This window comes from Phyllostomus discolor, chromosome 11 (assembly GCF_004126475.2).
Source record: "Phyllostomus discolor isolate MPI-MPIP mPhyDis1 chromosome 11, mPhyDis1.pri.v3, whole genome shotgun sequence".
NCBI classification, from domain to species: Eukaryota; Metazoa; Chordata; class Mammalia; order Chiroptera; family Phyllostomidae; genus Phyllostomus; species Phyllostomus discolor.
Genome location: NC_040913.2, coordinates 52199824 through 52226045, shown reverse-complemented (window position 1 = coordinate 52226045; position 26222 = coordinate 52199824). Strand labels below are relative to the sequence as shown.

Genomic DNA, 26222 nt, shown 5'->3' with positions numbered 1-26222 from the left:
TGCAGCAGCTGCCCCCTATTTCCCTGGCTGCACTTGCATAGCCCTCGGAGAATCAGCCGGGGACCCACCTCTGCTGCCAGGACTGTGACTGCACCTCTATCCCAGGCTGCAGCAGCAGAGGGAGCCCAACCGCTCCGGAGACACCAGTAGGTATGCCACCACTACACAGCCGCCCCACAACCCACTGTGGCTGCCAAGGAGCAGCGGAGGCCAGGTGCTTACGCCTGCAACCCCAGGGGCAGAGCACTCTGGGCACCACCAGCTCCACTGCAAGAGCAGAGGAGGAGAGCGCCTGCATCCACCACAGCCAAGGCACCCCCAACACTGCCCTGCAAGACAACTGGCTTTCTAAGAGGATGGTGGAGATGCCCCCGCAGAGGAGAGCAGCAGGGCTCAGGGAGTCAGTAATCCCCAGAAAGACTTAACTCAGTATGGGGCTCTGAACTACCCTGAAGGCACTCTGAGAGTCCCTAGCATTTACGACAGCTTATGAGAAGGTGGTGTATGAGTTGCCCCTAACTGGTGCACCTCAAGGACAGCACAACTGGTGGACTGAAGGCATAGGCTGGATGCAGCACCGCACTGGGGGCCCAGCCTGGCAGCAAACTGAGGAGTTGGGTTGGAGGCTGGGCAACTATGAAGAGTGTGGCTCAAACCTAGTCCCCACCCCGGCAAAACCATAAGAAGGGTGAAAAGCAAAACCAATCCCTTCTCAGACTGCTACCGCCAGGAAGACCAGCAGAACTGGCTTGGCAAAAGCCAGCAGGAAGATTCTTCTTCTCTTTTTTTAATTTCTTCCTCCTTTCTTTCTTGTTCTTTTTATTTCTTCTTCCTTGCTTCCTTTCTTTTTTCTTTTAATCCCACACATGAGACAATACAACCTGGAGCAGTGAAAGAACCAGAATTAGACCCAAAGAGGGGTCATCTCAGCAACTAAGAGAGTAAGACAAATTTCACTTTGCTGCTCCAGAGAACTTGCAAGTTATTGCATATTTGCATCATTATTATTTTTTCATTACTTTTACATCTTTTATTTTCTTAGTATTTTTTTATTTCTCTTCTTTCTGTTTAGTCGTCTAAGCTTCATTTGAAAAACTGCATTGTTTGACTGGTTTCCCTTGTTCTCTCTTTCATAGCGTATTTTTAATTTTCCGTCTTGCACTTCACTTGTGTTCCAATAGCACACTACTCTAGGTCCTGTACTTCCTATTCTTGTTATTCAGATCACATAGATTCTGTCATATAATTGTTGCTCTGTTACTATTGTAAATAACTGCTATCCCATACAATTGTCAATACTACACAAGACCCCTCCCAGATCTTAGTTCAGTTCTCTGTTTCTGAAACTTTATTACTGTTGTGGTTTACTCTATTCTGTAACCCAATACACCTATTTTGTATCCTTTGGTCTCACTTTACCTCATCATCTCACCTCCCACAAGCTGATTTCTAGATCCAACTCAAAACCCTTTCCCCTCAACAAAAGCCTTATGTTTTTTCCTCCCTTTCTAAACAGTGACTAGCTGGGTGGAATATCAGAGTTAACACTATACATATACAAAGGATCTCCTATCTCTTCTCTATGGATTGGTAATTTAAATACCATAGAATGTATGTCTTAAAAACCATTTTGCCTTTCCCCTCCAAATGATCACAAAAAAGAGTAGGTAGAAGCTGTGAACACCAGGATATACCTGCTGGAGGAAAAAAATCTACCAAGAAAGGAACCACAAACAGATAACAACAGAAAAAGGAGAAGGAGGGGGTGGAAGCCACACTTACCTCAACCCAGAACTTATCTGGATATACAACTAAAAAGGTGGAGAAATTACTCAGAACAAACAACTGAACAACAGTGAGAGAAAAGCCTCAAAACCTCATACAGACAGAAAAACCAGCTTCAACACAGCCTGTCCACACCTGCACAACAGAAACAAAACATGGTGGACTAAGTGACTCTCAGTTAACCACTGGAGAAAAGGACCCACCAAGAAAGACCTAACAACAATCAAAACCCAAAAACAAACACAGAGCCAACATAAATGACAATCCAAGACCAGCAACCTCAGGAGATCAAGGAGACTACACCATGAATCTCACAGGTCTTCCACCATAGAAGTTCACACCATAAACCCAGGGAGTCAGGAAGCAGAGGCTAACAAGAAGAGTATCACAAACAATGAGAAGACAAAGAATTCCCAAATGAAAGAAAAGGAGAAAGCCTTAAATAATGCTAAATGAAATACAGGCAAGTCAACTATCAGATATTGAGTGCAAAGCAATGGTTATCCGGAAGCTCAATGAGCTCAAAGAGAAATGAGACCTACAGGGAAATGACAATTAACTCACTGCAAACTAAATCAACATGAAAAAGGAAATACAAACTATAAACAAGGGTCAAGAGGAAATGAAGAATATAATTTCTGAACTGAAGAACACAGTAGAAGGAATCAAAAACAGGTTAGATGATGCAGAGAATCAGATCAGCGAGCGGGAAGACAAGGTAGGGAAAAAAACAAAAAAAAAAAACAAGAAAAGGAAAACAGATTTACAAAGGATAAAGAGTGAATTAAGGGAAATGCAGGACAAAATGAAACATAATAATATCCGTATAATAGGGATCCCAGAAGGAGAAAAAGAAGAGCAAGGGATAGAAAACCTGTTTGAAAAAGTAATGATGGAAAACTTCCCTAATTTGATGAGAGAAAAAGTCACACAACTCCAGGAAACACAGAGTGTCCCAATCAAGAAGAACCCAAAGAGGCCCACCTAAAGACACATCATAATTAAAATGGTAAAATTCCAAAACAAAGAGAGAATCTAAAAGGCAGCAAGAGAAAAACAGGAAGAAACATACATGGAAGCCCCAATAAGACAAGCAGCGGACTTCTCAATGGAAACACTCCAAGCCAGAAGAGAATGGCAAGTAATATTCCAATGAATGAAAACCTAGGGCCTGCAAACAAGACTACTCTATGGAACAAGACTCTCAATTAAAATGGAAGGCTAAACAAGGAGCTTCCCGGACAAAGCAAGCCTCAAAGTATATACCTCCTCCAAACCAGCTCTGCAAGAGGTGCTAAAGGGTCTGCTTTAAGAATAGTAAGAAAAACAGTGAGAGAGATAGAAGCACAAGTGTGAAAAAATGGTAATGAGTAAGTGCCTATCCATAGTAACCTTAAACGTAAATGGAGAAAATGCCCCAAAGAAAAGATATAGAATAGCTGAATGGATAAGAAATCATGACCCTACAAGAAACCCACCTCAGAATAAAAAACATACACCGACTGAAAATGAAGAGCTGGGAACAAATATTCCAACCAAGGACAGTAAAAACAAGCTGGGGTACCAATATTCATATCAGACAAAACACACTTCAAAAAAAGAGCCATAAAAAGAAACCCAAAGGCACTTCATAATACTCAAGAATCCATCAAGAAGACATAAACAATGTAAGCATATAGGCACCCAACATATGAGCACCCGAATACATAAATAAAATCTAGGAGGACTTCACAAAAGACACTGACAGCAACACAATTATGGTAGGGGATTTCACCACCCCACTATTAAAAATGGACAGATCTTCCAAACAAACTATTAACAAAGATATTGTGGCACTGAACAATGCCCTAGGTCAAATGGACTTAAATGATATATATATATAGCCTTTCATCCCAAAGAAGCAAAATACATATTCTTTTCAAATACACATGGAACACTTTCAAATATAGACCACATGATAGGACTCAAAACAAACCTCAACAAATTCATAAAAATTGAAATCATATGAAGGACTTTATTGGACTACAAGAGACTGATACCAGAAACCAACCTCAAAGAAAAAAAAACCAGAACACTCAAACTCATGGAGATTGAATAGCATGCTATTAAACAATGAGTGGGTCAAGAATGAAATAAGGGAAATCAATAAGTTTCTGGAAACAAATGTAAATGAACTCACAACAACTCAAAACTTATGGGACACAGCCAAGGCAGTCCTGAGAGGGAAGTTCACAGCAATACAAGCCTACCTAAAAAAGATAGAAATATTTCAAACAAGCAACCTAACCCTAAGACTACAAGAACTCGAGGAACAACAACAAAGACAGCCCAGAGCAAGTAGAAGGAAGGAAATAACCAAGATCAGAGGAGAAATAAATGACACAGAGACTAAAAGCACAATTATCAGGGCCAAAATTCAAGAACTAGCACTTTCAAAGACAAACCAAAGCACCAAGCCTTTAAGCAGATTCAGCAAGAAGAAAAGAGAGAGGACCCAAATAAAAGAATCAGAAATGAAACAGGAGAGATTGCAACTGACACCACAGAAATACAAAGGATTGTAAGAAATTACTATGAAGAACTGTATGCCAAGAAATTTGAAAACCTAGGTGAAGCAGACAAATTTCTAGTAAAATATGATCTTCCAAAACTCAATGAAGAAGCAGAAAGCCTGAACACACCAAAACAGCTTTGAATTTGAAGCAGTAATCAAAAAGCGTAAGACACACAAAACCCCTGGACCAGATGGTTTCACAGGAGAATTTTACAAAGCATTTAAGGAAGAGCAAACCCATATCCTCATAGACTATCCCCAAAAATTCAAGAATATGGGAGACTCCCAAACACTTTTATGAAGCCAACATCATCCTATCCCAAAGCCAGATAAAGACACAACAAAGAAAGAAAACTGCAGGCCAATATCACTGATGAACATGTATTTTAAAATGCTGAACAAAATATTGGCAAACAGCATCCAGCAATACGTTAAAAAGTTCATACACTATGGTCAAGTGGGAATCATCCTAGGGATACAAGGATGGCACAATATTCACAAATCAATAAATGTAACATATAACATAACAAAACAAAATACAAAAATCACATGATCATATGAATAGATGGGGGAAAAGCATTTGATAAGGTATAGCACCCATTTATGATAAAAACACTTAGCACAGTGGGAATACAGGGAGCATCCCTCAACATAATAAGGTCCATATATGAGAGACCTACAGTCAACATCATACTCAATGGGGAAAACTTACAGCTTTCCCACTCAGATCAGGAACAAGATAAGGATTCCCACTTTCACTACTCCTATTTAACATAGTATTAGAAATCCTAGCCATATAAATCAGACAAGAAAAGGAAATAAATGACATCCAAATTTGAAAGGAGGAAGCAAAACTGACATTGTTTGCAGATAACGAGGTAGTGCACATAGAAAACCCTATAGACTCCACCAAAAAACTACTCGACCTAATAAGTGAATTTGGCTAAACAGCCAGATAGAAGGTCAATATTCAGAAATCAAAGGCATTTTTGTACACCAACTATGAAATGAGAAACAAAAATCAGAAAAAAATCCCCTTTGTTAGAGCAGCAAGAAAAATAAAGTACCTAGGAATAAACATTACCAAGGAGGTGAGAGACCTATACTCAGAAAACTACACAACACTGAAAAAAGAAATTAAGAAAAACACAAATAAATGGAAGCATGTATTATGTTCATGGATTAGAAGAGTTAACATCATCAAAATGTCCATACGACCCAAAGCAATTTATAGATTCAATGCAATCCCTATTGAAATACCAATGACATATTTCAAAGATATACACCAAACATTTCAGAAATTTTTATGGAACCATAAATGACCCTGAATAGCTGCAGAAATGTTGAGAAAGAAGAACAAAGTAGGAGGGATCACAATATCTGACACTAAACTATACTATAAGGCCACTGTAATCAAAACAGCCTGGTACTGCCATGAGAACAGACACATAGATCAATAGAACAGAACAGAGAGCCCAAAAATAAGCCCACATCTCTATGGTCAACTAATATTTGCCAAAGGGGAAGAAGCATAAAATGGAGTAAAAATAGCCTCTTTAACAAATGGTGTTGGGAGATCTGGACAGCTACAGGTCAAAAAATGAAACTCGATCACCAATTTACACCATACACAAAAATAAATTGAAGGGGGATAAAAGACTTAAATGTAAGTCATGACACCATAAAAGTCCTGGAGGAAAACATCAGCGGGAAAATTTCAGACATTCCATGCAGCAACAACTTCACTGATACATACCCCGAAGCAAGGGACATAAAGAAAATAATAAAGAAATGGGACCTCATCAAATTAAAAGGCTTCTGCATAGCTAAAGAAAACAGCATTAAAATGAAAAAAGAGCCAACTCTATGGGAAAACATATTTGCCAATGATACCTTGGACATGGGTTTGAGCTCCAAAATATATAAAGAACTTACAGGACTCCAGGAAGACAAACAACCCTGTGTACAAATGGGCCAAAGACTTGAACAGAGACTTCTCCAAGGAGGACATATACAGGGTCCAGAGACATATGAAAAGATGCTCAGCAACACCAGCCATTGGAGACATGTAAATTAAAACCACAATGAGATGCCACTTCATATCAGTCAGAATGGCCATCATAAACAAAGCAACAAACAAGTGTAGAGAGGATGTAAAGAAAAGGGAAACCTAGTGCATTGTTGGCGGGAATTCAGACTGGTGCAGCCACTGTGGAAAACACTATGGAATTCCCTCAGAAAACTAAAAACGGAACTGCCTTTTGTCCCAGCAATTCCACTGCTGGGATTATATCCTAAGAGCCCTGAAACACCAATGCAAAAGAACCTAGGCACCCCAACATTCATGGCAGTACAATTTACAATAGCCAAGTGCTGGAAGCAACCTAAGGGCTCATTAGTAAATGAATGGATCAAAAAACTATGGTACATTTACACAATGGAATACTATGCAGCAGAGAGAAAGAAGGAGCTCCTACCCTCCACAACAGCATGGATGGAACTGGAGAACATTATGCTAAGTGAAATAAGCAGAGCTTATTTAAAGCTTAAATGCTTTATGGGACAAATACCATATGATCTCATCTTTAAGGTGAACCTAATCAACAAAAGAAAAAAGCAAACAAAATATAACCAGAGACACTGAAAGTAAGAACAATCTGACAGTAACCGGAGGGGAGGTGGGAGAGAATAATGGGGGAAAGGATTTTCAGGAACTAGTATAAAGGACACATGGACAAAACCAAAGGGGAGGGTGCGAGCAAGGGAGAAAGAGGGGTTGGCTTGGGTTTGGGGTAGTGGGGGTCGGGGAATGCAGATAACTGTAAAAGAACAACCATTAAAATAATTTTAAAATAAAAAAATAAAACTATATTAATAATATGCACTTCCTTGGTAACTTCAGTATCATCTTGAAATTATCTTTGCAAAGTGTTCTCAAACATTAGATAGTGTAAAACTCAGAAAATAATGTAACTGAAGGTGAAATTATCCTTACAATTAAGTAATTTGCTAAAGGTCCCACAAGTAGATCAAAGGACAAAAAACGGTCTATTAACTATTCCTAGTACGTGCAAGACACACACTTACAGCTGTGGGCGTCACAAAGAATCCAGTTCCAGCCTTAAAGGATTTAACATCTCTCTGGGAAACAAGAGCGATAAAATATTAACTACGGACTTCTGGCAAGATGGAGGCATAGGTGGACGCACCGTCCTCCACGCAACAACCAAGATTAGAACAACAACAATTAGAGCCAAGAATAACACCCCAAAACTGACAGAGAATTTATCTGATGGAAGTCGGAACAGCCATGAAGTTGAAGTAGACCCGTTTATCCAGACCAGTAGGAGAGGCTGAGAGGAGGACTGCGGGCGAGGGCCCCAGCGGGCCGAGATCGGGGAGAGAAACTGGGCACAGAAGGCAACTGGGAGTGCGTAAGCCTTCTGGGACACAGCGGTGGGCCCTGAGTACGCAAGCGGTGGCTGACGGACCCAGTGAGGCGGCATTGTGGACCAGGGCAGAGCAAGCAACCGAGGTTCCCAGAAAAGGGGCTGAGATCCCAGGAGAACAGAGCTACCACCACTGTTCCCTCCCACCACCCTGCCCCAGCTCCCACCCCCGCCCCCATATACAACGTCACAATCTAGCGACTGGGGTGCCCAGCCCAGGTGAACACTTAAGGCTCCTCCCCTCACCATAACAAGAGTGACCAGATGGGGAAAAAAAAACCCAAAAACAAAAAAAAAGGAGAGAGATGTCTCCAACAGAAGAACACCTCAGTCCCCCAGGACTCATCCTTTTGAGCGACTGAGAAATAGCCAATCTGTCAGATGCACAGTTCAAAACACTGGTGATGAGGAAGCTCAAGGAATTGGTTGATTTTGGGCACAAATTACATGAAAAAAATGCAGGTTACCATAAAAGAGATGAAGGAAGATGCACGGAAAACCAATAGTGAAGGGAAGGAAACTGGGACTCAAAACAATAGAGTGGACCAGAAGAAAGAAAAAAACAACCAAGCAGGAAAGAATGAAGAAATAAGAATTAAAAAAAAACGAGGAGAAGCTTAGGAACCTCCAGGACATCTTTAAACGTCCCAACATCCGAATTATAGGGGTACCAGAAGGGGAAGAGGAAAAGCAACAGATTGAGCACGTATTTGATAAAATAATAAAGGAGAACTTCCCCGCTCTGGCAAAGGAAATAGACTTCCAAGAAATCCAGGAAGCTCAGAGAGCCCCAAAGAAGTTGGACCCAAGAAGAAACACACCAAGGCACAGCATAATTACATTTATTATGTAATAAATTACATAATATTTACATAATAATTACATAAATGTAATAAATTACATTTATTTTTAGCTAAGGTAAAAATAAAAGAGAGAATCCTAGAAGCAGCAAGAGATAAGGGGACAGTAACCTACAAAGGAGTTCCCATCAGACTGCCAGCTGATTTCTCAAAAGAGACCTTACAGGCAAGAAGGGGCTGGAAAGAAATATTCCAAGTCATGAAAGACAAGGACCTACATCCCAGATTGCTCTATCCAGCAAAGCTCTCATTTAGAATGGAAGGGCAGATAAAGTGCTTCTCAGATAAGGTCAAGTTCAAGGAGTTCATCATCACCAAGCCCTTATTTTATGAAATGTTAAAGGGACTTATCTAAGAAAAGAAGATAAAGAAAAAACATGTATAGTAAAAGAATAGCAAACTCACAATTATGAACAACCACACCTAAAGCAAAACCAAAAGAAACTAAGTAAACAATTAGAACAGGAACAGAACCACAGAAACGGAGATCACATGGAGGGTTAGCAACAGGGGAGTGGGAGGAGGATAGAGGGGGAAAAGGTACAGAGAATAAGTAGCATAGAATGTAGGTTGAAAATAGATAGGGGTAGGGTAAGAATAGTATGGGAAATGTAGAAGCTGAAGAACTTAAAATTATGACACATGGACATGACTCAAGGGGGGAATATGGGTGGGAGAGGGTGTACAGGGTGGAGGGGAGTGAAGGGGGGAAAATGGGACAACTGTAATAGCATAATCAATAAAATATATTTAAAAATATTAACTACTGATTTGTAAACAGAAGATAAATATCCATAGTGCCCTGCATGGCAGTGAAACTTAAAGTTACCTTGGATGTATTCAAAGCCTCTTCATTAGTTATCTATAGAGCTAAAGTCACAATATTTGTGAAGTAGTATTTTAGTTCATTTAAATGAATTTTTCCCATCCTCCAAGTCTTACCAAAAGTTGAATTTATTCCCACATCCTCCAGAACCTGTCTGGTGCACTGTCAGAATTCAACTGCAGTATGTGCAAGTGGAAATGAAGGTCTAGACTAGTTTCCTCAAGAGCTGAAATCAGCGGTGGTTATTTTCACTAGTTTCCTTATTTTTTAAATTGTGGTAAAAAAAAAAAAAAACCCACATCAAATTTCCTACCTTAACTGTTTTTAAGTATACAGTTCAGTAGTGTTACAGTATATTCGCATAGATCTCCAGAACTTTTTCATCTTGCAAAACTGAAACTACATTCCCACTAAAAAAACAACACTCCATTTTCCCCTCCCCGCAGCCACTGGCAATCACCATTCTACTTTCTGTTTCTAAGAATTTGACTACTCCTTGCTACCTCCTGTGTTTGGATTCATATAGTATTTGTCTTTTTGTGACTGGCTTTTCACTTAACATACCATGTCTTCAAGGTTCATCCATGTTGTAGCATTTTACAGGATTTCCTTCTTTTTAAGACTGACTAATATTTTAAAGTATGTTATTCATTCATCCTTGATACACATTTGGGTTATTTCTACCTCTTGGCTATTGTAAATAATGTTATAATGAACACAGATATACAAATATCTCTTCAAGTTCCTGATTTCAATGATTTTGGACCTATGCCCAGAAGTGAGATTGCTGGATCATATAGTAAATTCTATGTTTAATTTTCTGAGCAACAACCATAATATTTTCCATGGAGGCTGCCATTTTATTTTCCAACAACTGGGAATAAGGGTTTCAATTTCTTTATACCCTCACTAACACTTGTTATATTCTGCTTTTGATAGCAGCCATTCTAATGTGATTTTAATTTGAGTTTCACTAATAAGTTTTGGCATAACTCTTTGAAGACTGAGAGAATTCTGGAATAACAGTAAAGGCTTTTTTTTTTTCAACCTGGACTAATACATCAAAAGAATGGCTATTTGCCAGAATCAGAGTGTGTGATATTAGAAACACAACAGGACTATGTTAGGAAGTACTATATAAGTACTATATAGTGACTTTCAAGCTAGCACTCTCCCATTACTGAGTCACTGAAATATTGTGGGGGAGAAAGGGAAATTACTCAAAACCAATGTACTCCTACAGTTCACTTGATTTAACAGCCAAAATTTCTCATCTAATATGGCTGTCCAAATTACAGATTTCATTTTAATTATGCATGTGTGTGATTTAAAGAGAGTTTAGGGAGCTAATATTCGCTTCCATTTTTGAAAAAATGTCCCATTCTACACTGTGCTCCAAAGGTACCAGAGAAGAAAACTGGATATATAAGTTGCACAGCTAGAAGTCAGGGGAGCAAAAAGCCCAACCATTTCTCAAATGATGTTTCGTTAAGAAGCCAAACAGTGAAAGCTGCTATATGTTTAGTTTGAACTGTGTCTCCCCAAAATTCTTATGCTGAAGTCCTTAGCCTCAGTTCCCAGAGATCTTATTTGGAAGTAGGGTCTTTGTAGATGATCAGCTTAAGATGGGGTCATTAGTGTGGGCCCTTAACCAATGACCATGGCCTTATAAAAGGAAGAACCTGGGAGAAGACACCACACGCAGAGAGAACATCATGTGAAGATGAAGGCGGAGATTGGCAGTGATACAACTATAAGCCAAGGAACACCAGAGAATGTCAGCAAATCACCAGAAGCTGGGGAGAGGCATGGAATAGATTCTCCTTCACAGCCTCAGATGGAACCAAGCCTTCCAACACCTTGATCTCAGACTTCTAGCCTTCAGAACTGTGAGACAACAGATTTGAAACTGTGTACTTTGTTACAGAAGCCCTAGCAAACTAATATCTATATTTCAAAACATGTGAAATTGAGTCATTAAGTGAGGAAATAGCCAAAGAAACAGACTACAACTAAAGTGTCATGTTGATGTGACAGCAGAAAGTGTTGCCAGTATGACTTAGAACCATTACTCACCACCAAGGGTTCATGTGGGTACAGGGCACAGAGAAAAAGGACTTGCTTGTGTTCCACCATACAATGACCAAAAACAAACCAACACCCCAGGAAACTTCTGGAGCCAGGCAGGGGGCAAAAATAAGTTTGGCAGCTAACAATGCTACTTGTATTCACATAAAACCTCTCTCTAAACAGCCCTGGGTTGGCAGGATGCCAGAGGGCTGCTGGTGGTGTCTTAGTTTCTGATGAACCAGTTTTACAGAGAAAATTATGACTTTACTTTCTAAGACTGCCATGGACCTTTTCTGAACAACAGAAGCAAGGCAGCAGGGGGCACTGACAAAAAAGCCAACCTTAGAGAAACTGTCCTTGGAATGGAAAGGTTGGGAAAAAAGACTATCTTTTTCACTAGGCATTCTGAAAGTTCAGTTAAGAAACACTCACATCTTGCTTGAAATGAAGGTATTTCTCCTTAGATGTGAATAATGGGTGAGAGTTAATACTGCAAAAGACTCTGAGCAGGTCAATGGCAGGAATCCAGGTGCTTCATCATGTGGTCAGCACACAGGAACTCCAGTCATCACAGTGAAATACATCTGGATGCAATAAGTTATTAAACACAACTGAAACTCAATTAATACAGAGAAAGTAATTCTCCACACTATATTATGAAACCAGGCATACCTGCTCTATTAAAATCTGTCATCTTGGTACTTACAAAATTAATTAAATCAGGCTAAGGGATGATAAAATGGCTAACAGATCTAAGTTTTGTTTCAACTCACATATATATTCTTCATTTGGATTCTACCAATAAAACTGCCTACAAATTAAATAAAGGCATGTCTATATGTGAATAAAAAGTATTTGGTGCCTTTTACTCACATATGTGAAGCAATGTCCTACAAAAGATGTGATCAAGGATAGAGTCAGTGAGTATAAAGAGGAACACATCACCTGAGACTGCAGGGATAGAAATGAAGGCAGGGAAAGGGAGACAAGCTTAAGTTTTAGAGGTATGACCTTGATGGAGCCCACCCCCGAAGACCTTTATTTTCTCTGTAAGGCAGGAGTCTTGGTCATCTGTTATAAGAGAGATGACTTATCTCACTGCCCCTGCTGGCTGGCCTGTCCAGGCTGCCTACCTTTGTTCCCTTGTGGGCTCTGGCTGGGCTCAGCGATGACAGGCACTGATGGGTAGTCAGGAAGAAAAAGTGGGCTATTCATCATTCACCCTCCTGTGGTTCCCTCATGGTCCTGCAGTGGCCTTGGTTCCTGCTGACTGGCCCCTCCTGCTAGCCACAGCATGACCACCTTGAGACCCATCTTCTCCTTGCCCCTTTAGGACTAAGGGTGATTAACAGCTTCTCAGTGCTGCTTCATTATCTCTTACTGCATTCCTGAATCTTCCTGTCCACAATTCTATGAACTGTCCTGTCAGTAAATCATTTCCATGTAAAACCTTCTGAGGATATCATGTGTTTCCCGCCATGAATCTGACCTGTGGTGGGGGTGGGGGGGGTCACAGGACTAAAAGGACTTGCAGGGTCTAAAAGGTCTGCAAGAGCCTCCATGGGGCACAGGAAAGCAGTGGTCCAAGGGAAGCTCCAAGGACCAGGTGAGATCTGAGTTTGTAAATTTACAGTGGTGACAACTGCCAATTTTTTCCAACAGCTCTTAACTGCCCAGGTACAGCAGCAGAGAAGGAAGGAGCTGGGGCCACTGCTAGAATTGCAGCAGGGGCAGCAGAGTATCTGAGGTGCTGGCATAGGATGAACATCCCAAATGCTACATCACTGAGATCTGAGCAGAGAGCACAGGATCAATGAGGGCCACGTGTCTGGGAAAAGAAGGCTGAGGTCACTACCAGGCTAAAGGACAGATATAATGGGAGAGACAAGATAAAGAGGCAGATCAGTTAGGATTCAGAACACCACCTCAATGGAAAAATATCACCAACACCAGGGTGTGAGCTTTCACTGAAATGTTACTAAGTATTTACTATGGGACATCTATCACATTCAAGGGTCCCCTGTACCCTGGAAAGACCATTCACACATGCCCTTTATGTCTTCTACTGTTCCTCATACTCAGAATTTGGAATTAAGGGATGCTTTAAGTTATCTATCAGATAGTGTCTTAGATGTATTAAAAAGGAAGTCTTTCTATAAAATTTCCAGTGAGAGTAAAGTCTAAACTGGTTTATTTAATGAGCTGTGTCTTGAGGGAAATCTTTCTTGAGGCTCACAGTGAAATACATGTTGTTGTTTTTTTTCACAATGTTAAATGTGCTTTTGTTGAGGGTTGAAATGTGTTCCCCTAAATTCATGTATTAAAGTCCTAACCTCCAGTACTTCAGAATGTGACCTCATTTGGAAATAGGCTCTGTACAGAGGTAATTAAGTTAAAATGAGGTAATTAGGGTTGGACCTAATTCCATATGATCCATACATATCCTTATAAAAAGGAGAAATTTGGAGACACCCACATACCATGTCAAGATGAAGGCAGAGACTGGCCTTCATCTAGCCTGGAAATACTAGATTGCCAGCAAATTGTCAGAAGGTTAAGAGATATGGAATGCATTCTCCCTCAGAAGGGACCAACCCTGCCAGCACCTTGATCTTGGACTTCTAGCCTCCAGAGCTTTAAGAGGATAAATCACTCTTGTCCCCCAAACTGTGGCACTCTGTTACAGTAGCCCTAGGAAATTAGCACAGATTTTAACAATGGAAAAAGTATTGTTGTGATACCCTAATGACCAATACTCTCTAGTCTTGCTTTTCAATAAGTTAGACATTCAGTCTTATGTCCAGATCAAAGGTAACTGAGCATTTGAGTTCTGTGTGCTGTCAGAAACATTCTAGATTATATAATATTCTATTATATAACCTTCTAGTGACAAATGACCACTAGAAGTTTATATAATAGCCAAATGCACTTTATGGTTCACTTCATAAGTAAATTTCATCAAAATTAAACAAGCTAATGAAAGCAATCACCCCTACCCTTTCCAATGATTTTGAAAAGAGTCTGTTGAAGATGCTGGATTTAAGTGTTTTCCCAGCCCAGCCTTCAGTTGTGTGTGGCAAGGAAATTGAAATGCAAAGAGCAAATATAATTTTTATAATATAAATGGAAACCAAGCAACCAATCTCCAATTCATACTTGTTTGTACAATTTGCATAATCACTATGAATCTTGGAGGTTCATTTACAGAGCCACACATTCTTCTTTGTGATTAAAATAAGGCAATGCCTTTTGTTAGCAACATTAGCAATGCTCCTTTCACATCAACTAAAGGAAGACATTATTCCTAGTATTATAGGGAGCCAATCTGCCTGGCAATGGCAAATGTAACCCAGCCCTATTGGAAAGCCCATAGGTGTGTGGTGGCATACAGGATGCCAAAACCACTGATTGGTTCTCCCTTGGGAGATTGGGCCTGCATTATACCTAGGCTGCTTCGTGACTTGTAGTATTATAGGGGATATCAGGTTGAAGTCCACCTGAAACTTGACGGTCAGACATAGTTGGCTTCTGTCAGGCAAAGGATGTCGAGGGTGCCTCCTGCCCCTCTCCCGAAAGAGCTGTCCCTCTTGGGCCCTCGAGGAGCTCGCAGCTTCCCAACAGCAAGGTGGAGCCACCCAGCCTCCTCTGCTCAGGAGAGAGGTTGGAATAGAGCAGGAGGAGCACATTGGTGACAGGGGGCATGGGAGGCCACTGCCAACACTCTTGAGCCAAAATGGCCATCTGCTCCTTCAGTTCCCTGGGGTGCTTCAGCCACTTGGAGAGTGGCCTTGTCACCTCTAGGACCATGCTGCCAGAAGAAAAGGTAACCTGGGACAGAGTGACAGTGAACAGTTCCATCCAAAGACATTTCAGGCAGCTGGCTGGGTCCTGATGTTCCTCCAGCTTTGGCTGATGGAAAATCTCAGCGGAGAGAGGGACATCAGGGGAAAGGTCCACAGGGCTGGACAGCTGCAGCCGGCCATCAACCCACTCCAAATCCTCTTCTTGGTTCAGGAAGGAGAAGTCAAAAGCAAAAGTCCAGTTCTGCCCATCCACCTCCACATCTTGCTCCTGCAAACTGCAGATGATGTTCTTCTGGGTTGGACTGCAGTAGAGGCTCAGCATATACACCAGAGGAGAGAGGGATGAGGGTTACCCCCTCACACGTAGGGGTACGGGGGCTACTGTAGCGGCACCTGCCTGGAGGAGAGCCCAGTAGATGTGCAGAAGGAGGAAGTGGGGCCAGTGGGCATGTACGGTGGGCTGGCCATTTTTATCAAATTTAGAGTGGCACTCTCTTGTCCAATGTTCGCCTTTGCCACAGTGCAGACAATCCTTGAAGGGAGGCTTGTCATTACTTATTCCCCCTCTCAGTGTGGATGGACAGTTTCTGTGCAGATGAGCGGGCTGTTTACAGTTATAACATTTCAAACCTCGCTTACTTGCAGCAGCTAAAAGAGAGGCCCTGACTTCCGGCAAGATGGAGGAATAGGTGGACGCACCCGTACATCCTCGCACAACCAAGAACAGAACCACAATAATTTACAACAATGATTTGCAGTCATAATATCAGAACTGTCAGAGGATTTATCTAGATGGAAGTCGGACAGCCAAGAAGTTGAAGTAGACCCGTACATCCAGACTGGTAGGGGACGATGAGCCGAGCAGAGGACTCGGGGCTGGCGCCGGGCGCAGGCGCGTGGAGGTCTGGGGAAATTTGGCGCAAAATCGGCGCGACAGCAATCCGGGGCACGGGAGTGCTGCGGTGCAGCGGTGATCCCTGAGTACGCAAGCAGCGGCTGGGGGAATCAGTGGGGCAGCAATTGTGGACCAGGGCAGAGCTCAAGGCCCAGAAGCCCAGGGAAGTGTCTGACTCCAGGAGAACGGAAGGGTCGCCATTGATCCCTCCGGTCCCACTCCCGCCCCTGCCCCCACATATAACGTCACAATCTAGCGACTGGGGCACCCAGCCCCGGTGAACACCTAAGGCTCCGCCCCCCACTGTAACAAGAGCGACCAGACTGGAGAAAAAATAAATAAATAAGTAAAATAATAGGAGAGACAGGGAAAGACATAAGACATGTTTCCAGCAGAACAGATCAGTCCCCCAGGACTCATCCTTTTGAGTGACCAAGAAATAGCCAATCTATCAGATGCACAGTTCAAAACACTGGTGATCAGGAAGCTCACGGAACTGGTTGATTTTGGATCCAAATTACATGAAAAGATGCAGTTTACCATAAAAGGGATGCAGGAAGACACACGGAGGAGAGCCAATTGTGAAAGGAAGGAATCTGAGTCTCAAAACAACACAGTGAACCGGAAGGAAGATAGAATCAACCAAGCAGGAAAGCATGATGAAATAAGAATTCAAAAAATCGAAGAAAAGCTTAAGACCATCGAGGACACCTTTAAACGTTCCAACATCCAAATTATAGGGGTACCAGAAGGGGAGGACCAACAAGTGGAAAAGTTATTTGAACAAATAATAAAGGAGAACTTCCCCAAACTGGCAAAGGGAACAGTCTTCCAAGAAATCCAAGGAGCGCAGAGAGCCCCAAAGAAGTTGGACCCAAGAAGAAACACACCAAGGCACATCATAATTACATTAGCCAAGGTAAAAACGAAGGAGAGAATCCTAGAAGCAGCAAGAGATAAGGGGACAGTCACCTACAAAGGAGTTCCCATCAGACTGTCAGCTGACTTCTCCAAAGAGACCTTACAGGCAAGAAGGGGCTGGAAAGAAATATTCCAAGTCATGAAAGACAAGGACCTACATCCCAGATTGCTCTATCCAGCAAAGCTCTCATTTAGAATGGAAGAGAAGATAAAGTACTTTTCAGATAAGGTCAAATTAAAGGAGTTCATCATCACCAAGCCCTTACTTTATGAAATGCTAAAGGGACTTATCTAAGAAAAGAAGATAAAGAAAAGACATGTATAGTAAAAGGACAGCAAACTCACAATTATTAACAACCACACCTAAAGCAAAACCAAAAGAAACTAAGTAAACAACTAGAATAGGAACAGAACCACAGAAATAGAGGGCACATGGGGGGGCTAGCAGTAGGGGTGGGAGGAGGAGAGAGGGGGAAAAGGTATAGAGAATAAGTAGCATAGAATGTAGGTTGAAAATAGATAGGGGGAGTGCAAGAATAGTACGGGAAATGTAGAAGCTAAAGAACTCATAAGTATGACACATGGACATGGACTAAAGGGGGGGACGTGGGTGGGAGAGGGAGCACAGGGTGGAGGGGAGTGAAGGGGGAAATGGGACAACTGTAATAGCATAATCAATAAAATATATTAAAGAAAAAAAAAAAAGAGAGGCCCTATGTGGCTCTGTGCCAACACCTTGGCAAGCCTTGATAAACTCACTGATGTCTTCCGTGGTAGTTTGCAGGGGTCCTATAATGGCCCTGCAGTCCTTGTTAGCATTCTCATAAGCTAACTGGCACAAAAAGAGTTTTGGCAGCTCTGCCTTTGTCTATTTGTCTTTCAATAGCTTCTTGGAGGCAGTCAATAAAGTCAATATATGCCTCTGTAGTACCCTGATGGATATTCACAAAGGAAGAAGTTTCCTTGGTGTGAGAGTTGGGCACAGCTCTGAGAGCAATTTGAGCACTTTGACTAAAAGCATGGGGATTAAGCCTGGCTTGATCCACAGTGGTGGCACATTCACCAGACCCAAGCAGCATATGGAGGATGACAGGATTATTTATTCGTACATTTTCAGCCACTTGGGTGCCAGCCCCGTTGGGAATATTCTAAATGCTAGAAACTGAATTAGTTCAGCTGGGGTTAAAACAGTCCTGGCGAGGGCAATCCAGTCACAAGGGGGTATTTTATAACTATCAGTAATGGCTTGAAATAGTCCACTAGTATAGGAAGACTGAAACCCATTTTCTTTAATGCTCTTTTTTAAATCTTTATAAAGAGAAAAGGGAAGGGGCTCATGCACATTTCTTTGACCCTTAACTATAATGCGGAAGGCTGAAAGGGCACCCCAATCCCCAGCCTCCACTGCCTGCTGAAGGCACTGTTGCATAGCCCTGATAAGATATTTGTCTGAATTTCCTTGCTTTGTTGGTGGTGACATATCCTGCAAGGAGGAATGCTCCCAGATTTGGGACAAGGAGCAATAACTACTCGGCAGGCACTCCGGTGGGACTAAAGGCAGAACTTCGGTGGCCTGTTCTCCTGTTACATCATATATGACTTCCTCCTCTGAACTAGACTCCTCATTCTCCTCTGTGACTAACTCCGTTTTCTTAGCCCATATGGGCATGAGAGCAGTCCTGACTAGTCCCCAAGTTACTAAGTTGTGAACTCCAATAGAAACACCACTGTCCTATAAAGATTTCAACTTGTCACCTGCCTTTTCCCAAATTTCAATATCTGAGGTTCCCTTGTCAGGAAAAGCAGGGTAGTATTCCTTTATAGTCTGTAAAAGCTGAATGAGATGCTGTTCCTTTACTTTACATTCTGCTGCCTGGAAGAGTTGCTTTAACACACACAGGTAGACTTCCTGCTCTTTAGATAAACCAGAGCAGATTAACCAGCAATAATAAACCCATTATTGCTATTAAAAGGTTCCTTTTTACTTTCAATTGTTGTCTTTTCAGATTCCACCATCTATACTGAACCCTAGTTAGTTACTTACTGGGGGACATAGTGTGGTGGGTTGAAATGTGCTGTTGGTCGAAGACAGTCAGGGAGAAGGTATGGGACTTTCTGAGTACTCTAACCCCGCTTATGGGTCTCAGGTACTCCCCCAAGTGTTTAAGACTGCAAGGAGGGGGGGGGGCTCAAAGCACTAGGTGACCAACCTTTACATCGTGCTTCCCCAGATGAGCCAGAAGTTAGATTAAGTGGTGTTAGAGGTCCCTATAAGGCCCCTGCACATCTCAGGAATTGATCCCAGACACCCTTGTAAGGTTCCAACCCACATGGGAACACCCAATTTCTCAAGCCAAGGGGAGGAAATGCCTTTTGTCTTTGGAACTCAGCAAATGCCAAAAGCTCTCATACAAAAGCTATGACTAACACTAAATTTTTCTGGAAAGCGATCTTTGGGGTCCAGTTGAAACCAAAACACTCATTCACTATCTGCTTTTCCTTATGCAGATGGGTGGAGGGAAAAGGCAAAATTGAAAGGACTACAAGAGGCAGCTTGAAAGAAACAATTTGCTGATATGCTTGTAAACAGCCCTATAACTAGTTGCTGTTTTTAAAGTTGATTAAAGGGAAAGTCTTTGCTCTTTCTCCCAAGCCTAGACCTAGTTGGGGGTTATGCCACAGGGATGGGCTTATGAGTGTTTTTACAGTGTGCCTCTCATTGCATGGACTTCGGCTTGTGGCTGGCGGGAAACCTAGTGTTCTGTCCCAGTCCACGTTCTAGCTCATCCTCTCATGGGTTTCTTCTAGAGATGAGTGCCCTTGTGGCTCTTAACTGTTTAACCTGTGCCCACGAGATTGCAGCAAATACTTGGTAGAGAGAGAAGGCTCCTGCTTACTAAAGAAGGTAAAGTTATAAAGCAGTTGTAAGAGAGGGTGACCTAGGAAGAAAACCCTTTTCCTCTGAAATCCAACACACCCTACGACCTAACCAAAAAGCAATTGGTGGCATCGGCCCTTACCTGGGCTGATGCATGTGCTCCAACCAAGTTGATGTGTTGTCCACAACGATGACTCATGGCCCTGGGTCTCCGTTTCAGTCACCAGCTAATGTGGACACTGGCCCAGTGTCCACAGCATTATGGATGGGACGAGACAAATTCACATGGACTACCGGGTCCTGTGGAGAAAAAGGGACGGCACGGCCACTCTCTCAAGGGGAGAGTGCCCCGACCCTTGCCTTGACAGGCTTTTATTGGCTTTCTAATAGCATACATCAAAGAAGGTTTTTATTCACTATACTTAGGTTTGCTCTAGGTAATTACTTTTTACATATAGCAACAGAAAGGATGTTACTGATTACTTCCTACAGATTAACAAGGAAAAAATGTTGCAAATGCAAGGAAACAATAAGAGTAATTGGTCTGATCATCCTTCAGTCCTTGGGAGAATTAGCACAGACTTCAGAAAGTTACTTTAAAGATATTCAATAAGCATTTGCTGCCTCAACTCAAGGGTGAGGGAATTTTAGCAAGAACAAGTAACAAAGAAATAACTGTGTAATTTCAGTGATTCTACATATATTAGTTAATGCTCTTCTGTTTAAAACTGGCAATAAAAAATATAAGATGAGGCCTAGCCAGTTGGTTCAGTCGGTTGGAGTGTCATTCCGTATACAAAAAAGTTGTTGGTTTGATCCCAGGTCAACGTGCATACAGGAAGCAACAGATCGATATTTCTCTCTCACATTGAGGTTTCTCTCTCTCTCTCCTCCTCTCTCTCTCAAATCAATAAACATATCCTTGGGTAAGTATTAAAATAAAGATGAGTATACTTTTCCAAGGAGGATGTACTGAGGGTCCAGAGACATATGAAAGGATGCTCAGTATTGCTGGTCATCAGAGAGATACAAATTAAAACCACGAGATACCACTCACACCAGTCAGAATGGCCATCATAAGCAAAGCAACAAACAACAAATGTTGGAGAGGATGTGGAGAAAAGGGGACCCTAGTGTACTGTTGGTGGGATTGCAGACTGGTGCAGCCACTGGGGAAAACAGTATGGAATTCCGTCAGAAAACTAAAAATGGAACCGCCTTTTGACCCAGCAATTCCACTGCTGGGATTATATCCCAAGAGCCCTGAAAACCAATGCAAAAGAACCTATGCACCCCAATGTTCATAGCAGCACAATTTACAATAGCCAAGTGCTAAAAGCAACCCAAATGTCCATCAGTAAATGGACATTTGAATGGACAAATGAATGGACCAAAAAACTATGGTACATCTACACAATGGAATACTATGTAGCAGACAGAAAGAAGGAGCCCCTACCCTTTGTGACAGCATGGATGGAACTGGAGAGCATTATGCTAAGTGAAATAAGCCAGGCAATGAAAGACAGATACCATATGATCTCACCATTAACAGGAACCTAATCATACTAAGCAAAGTATAGCCAAAGACACTGAAATTGAGAAGAGGCTGACGGTGATCAGAATGGAGAGGGTAGGGGATAAACGGGGAAAAGGGTGAAGGGTTTACAGGAACAATTATAAAGGACATATGACAACAACAAGGGGGGTGGACATGGGGGGAGGGAGGCTTGGAGGGCTGGGGTGGTTGCGGGTGGGGGGGAGGCAGAAAACTGTACTTGAACAACAATTTAAAAAATTGAAAAAAAAAAAAAAAGACCAAGTCACAAAGCAGCCTAGGTATAATGCAGGCCTGGTCTCCCAAGGGAGAACCGATCCATGGGTTTGGCATCCTATGTGCCACCACATGCCTATGGGCTTTCCAGTAGGGCTGGGCTACATTTGCCATTGCCAGGCAGATTGGTTCCATATAAGTGTAACGGTTGTCACAGAAAGGGCTGTGCCATCTGATTGCCTAGTCCTCTGTGACAGCAAAGCACTACTCAGGTTGTAAACCTTAGGACTGTCTATGTTCTTCCACTCTCTGGGTGCTCCCTTCCCACCAGCTTCCAAGTTTTAACAATTCTACCTCCTCCATTTCTCCTGTGTCTGTCAGTCCCTGGCATTCTTTCTGAGGCCCTTATCAGTCTCCACTATGCTTATAGCACACTGCAAGTACTCTGTTCACTGGGCATCCCTCCCACAGACAGCCCTGTTCAATATCCTACCCACTTACGAGAGCCTATCAATGGCATCTGTTTTGGGGAACAGCATGACCGACATGCTGGGTTATCCTCTGTGACGGGTCCTATGGTCCAGAACCATCTAACGGTGCTGGAAAAGCACATAAGTGTGGGATGGTGTTGGATCAGTATGTGGCTCCTTATCCCCAGCTCCAGGACCCTGACCAAATCCCTTATGCCCTTTAAGTCTCACCAGGGTCATTCATGCCTACCTCATAGGGCCACTGATCAGCCATCAGTGGGATTATGTCTGTGCAGACTTAGCACAATGTCTGTCACACAGCAAGGAATTTTTAAAGGGGTAGCCATTATTTTTATTCATTTCTTATCACCAGCAGCACCTTGCCTCGTATGTCCACAAACAATTGTAGAATGCATATCACATGTCCAAATCCACATTCCATAAAATAACACCAGAGCCACAGAATTCTATTGTGGATATCCAGGCTAACTTCCTTTTTGTGTAAATGAGGAAAGATAAACCTACAAAACTCTCACAAATATAAAGCAGTAAAGACTTTTAGAATCACTCTACACAATCATTTTAGTTACAGACGATCCCAAATCAGTTAAATAATTTCTTTCATATGTTTCTTAGGAGTTAAAACTATGATGCCCAACTCAAATGTTCAAGGTGATAGAATACAGCAAATAAGTGAATCATTTTAAAAGCTAACAATTTAATCATCAGTCTGATTTGTATGTCAGTATGTTTCAGATTAACACTCAAACAGGACTGTCTAGCCAGCAAAGCATTCCTTTCACTTGGGCCCACAGAGCCCACAATGTGAAGAGCTGCCCCAGAGGGTCTTGAAAACCAACATCTGGCCTGTGCTAGACAGAGGCAAGGTTCTCCTAGAAAAATCCTGGCTCTAAGAAAATGGAAAAGCTTTGGGCCAAGTAAATAGATCAAGAAAACTCAGCAAAGCAAAAATGCACATGAGAGTTTTAAGCTGAAAGAACAACCTCAATTTTAAAAAGTAACCTAACTAAACTCAGACAACCTGCAGATTTAAAAAAAAGGAAGGAAATATGCTATCAGAAATTGGGAATTCATCAGCACTGTCCAAGAGTCACTTCATTCTTATAGCTCTTGAAAGCCACCTGGGGTAATCTCTGTTTTTGCTAATGAATCACCCTCTACAGAAAGCTCAACTCTAATGTGAGACTACAAAAAGCTGGGGACACAAGGAAGAGAATTAACCACCCACCTGCACCGACACAAGAATGCAAGTTTTTATTTTAAAGTGTTTTCGTATGCTTTCTTTTTTCCATTTCACCTACCCAACAGCTCTACAATGAAAGCAGGGTCTCAATTCTGTTCAAGAACAATAATGAACCTAAAGTTTAGAATGAAGCCAAAAAAAAAGCAAAAAAGGACTGACTTTTATGAGAACTTAATGTGTGTCCAGAACTCTGTAAAGTGTTTTGTACAGAGTGTATTTCATCTGAATTTCACCTAAACAGCATGAAGTAGGTAATCTCCTTATTTAGAGACAAGGAAATAGTTTGGGAATGGTTATCCACTCATCCAGAGCTACACAGCCAGGGTCCAAGGTCCTACACTTTCCCCTTCAACCTGTTATTTCTTATCATTAAGAAAATTTATCTCCACTTAAAAGATAGGAAAAAGAGCAGCTTCTCTAACTCCCTACTTTTTCTGAGAATGTTGGCCACTTTAAAGTCAGATACAGAATTTCTCAATTACAGTTTATTCTTCTTATTTATTAGGTTCTATTCAGTGGTTCTTTTTTTTTTTTTTCAGGGAGAAAATAGCAAACAGCTGTTAAAGAATTCTTGCCATCATTTCAGAGCCACAGATCTGACTTTGATCACAACTGTCTAAAGTTGAAAGGGGCACACACAAACAGTTCAGGCCAACATTTAAATAACACTCTTTGCTTCTAAGGAGCTAGAAAGAAAGGCTAACAGTATTGAGCTGAAATGATTTATGGAAAAAGTTTTAATCTATTAAAATAGCCTTTAAATGTATCCACATGAGGCCAGACCCAGACAGCACCATTTATCATTAAGTTAAATAAAACACAGATAGGAGTATGCAGAACAGAGTGGACATAAATACTGTTTCAGGAACTTCGCTAATAAAAGGAGCCAAAAGCAACACTGATAAGAAGGAAGAAACACTGATTTGTTTTTAAAAAGCTCAGTGAACTTGTGACATTCTTTTTCCTCATTCTGGTTTAAACTGCAGCTGCTTAAGAGGTAGTTAATACAGCTCTGGGCATACATATCTTCCTTCTGGTTTTAAATGGCCAATTATATTTTATTTAGATATCACCACCACCCTCAAAACTTGTTCTAATGGGTATGTCATGCAAAATCTGACTTTGGTTGGTGAGCACATTATGCAATATACACGATATGTATTATAGAATTGTATACCTAAAACTTACATAATGCCATTCACCAATGTTACCCCAATAAATTTAATGTTAAAAAAAAAGAAAGAAAATAATGTAGCCCAGGAACTCATACCTGACTTCCAATATCACTATAATCAAGTCAACTGGAGTGAGAAGTAGAACACATAAGAAAGTAAGACATATTTCCCCCCAAGGCCTTTAGTTAAATGTACATCCCACTACTTTAGCAATAAGAGAAAGAGTATCAGTAGCTTATCAAAAAAGGAATATTCCAGAGTTCCAGCCAAGATAGAGGCGTAGGTAGAAATGCTTCACTTCCTCGCACAACCAAAAGAAGGGTAACAACCAATCTAAAAACAAAAAACATCCAGAACTGCCAGAAAACCAAACTGTATGGAAGTCCAACAACCAAGGAGTTAAAGAAGAAACATTCATCCAGACTGGTAGGAGGGGTGAAGAGTGGAAGTAAAGGGGTAGAGGACACAAGGCAAGGCAGCAGCTGGCAGATGGGGCAGGTGAAGCAGCAGGCACACTGGGTAGTGCTACATCCACGAGTGGATAAGCCTGGAGGAACTACTGGGGAGTTAGACAGACCATGCAATGCAGGGTCTCACTGTGGGGAAATAAAGCCTGAAAATCACTAGCTATAATTCTGTGGGGGTTGTGGGTTGTGGTGGTGGGAGAAACTCCAAGTCTCACAGGAGAGTCCACTGGAAAAGCCACTGGGGTCCTAGAATGTAAATAAGTCCAGCCACCTAGGAATCAGTGCCTAAAAGGGCACTTGTGGGAAACGATGGAAGTGAAAGAAAGTGGGGTAAGCAAGCTAGCAAGTGGCACTGTTCCCTATCAGATCCCTCCCCCACATTCACCACCATGACACAGCGAAGTGGGTTATCCCACCCTGACAAATATCTAAGCTTCCACCCTTACAAAATAACAGGTGTGCTAAGACAAAAAAAAACATGGCCCAAGTAAAAGAATATACCAAAACTCCTGAAAAAAAAACTAAGCGACAAGGAGATAGCCAACCTATCAGATGCAGAGTTCATCACATTGGAATCAGGATGCTCACAGAAATGATTGAGTACGATTGCAAAATAAACGAAGAAGTGAAGGCTATACAAAATGAAATAAAGGAAAATATACAAGGAACCAATATTGAAGGGAAGAAAACTGGCCTCAAATCATGGATTTTGAACGGAAGGAAGAAATAAACTTTCCACCAGAACAGAATGAAGAAACAAGAATTCAAAAAAATGAGGAGAGGCTGAGGAACATCTAGGACCATTTTATACATTCCAACATCTGAAACATAGAGGTGCCAAAAGGAGAAGAGGAAGATCAAGAATTTGAAAACGTATTTGAAAAAATATCATTATACTATACTTTCTACATAACTTTTCTACTCTGTCTCTGTATTTTAATTGTTGAAGCCTTATTCTGCTATGTACAATTTTTTCACACACTGAAATGTATCAAACTTGTGCTTAATAGGTTTGGTGTTTTAACATGTTTAAA

At 41.5% G+C, this 26222-nt stretch overlaps 2 protein-coding genes across 2 annotated transcripts in view; both read right to left on the bottom strand.

Annotated features, from left to right (window-relative positions):
• Positions 1-26222, bottom strand: part of FARP1 (FERM, ARH/RhoGEF and pleckstrin domain protein 1) — a 310831-nt gene that overhangs the window by 266274 nt on the left and 18335 nt on the right.
• On the bottom strand, positions 14438-18242 carry LOC114508797. Its single transcript, XM_036011664.1, is given in 4 exon segments — positions 14438-15161; positions 15163-16013; positions 16180-16324; positions 17997-18242. Coding segments are annotated over 4 exon segments (1578 nt in total). The 3' UTR covers positions 14438-14825.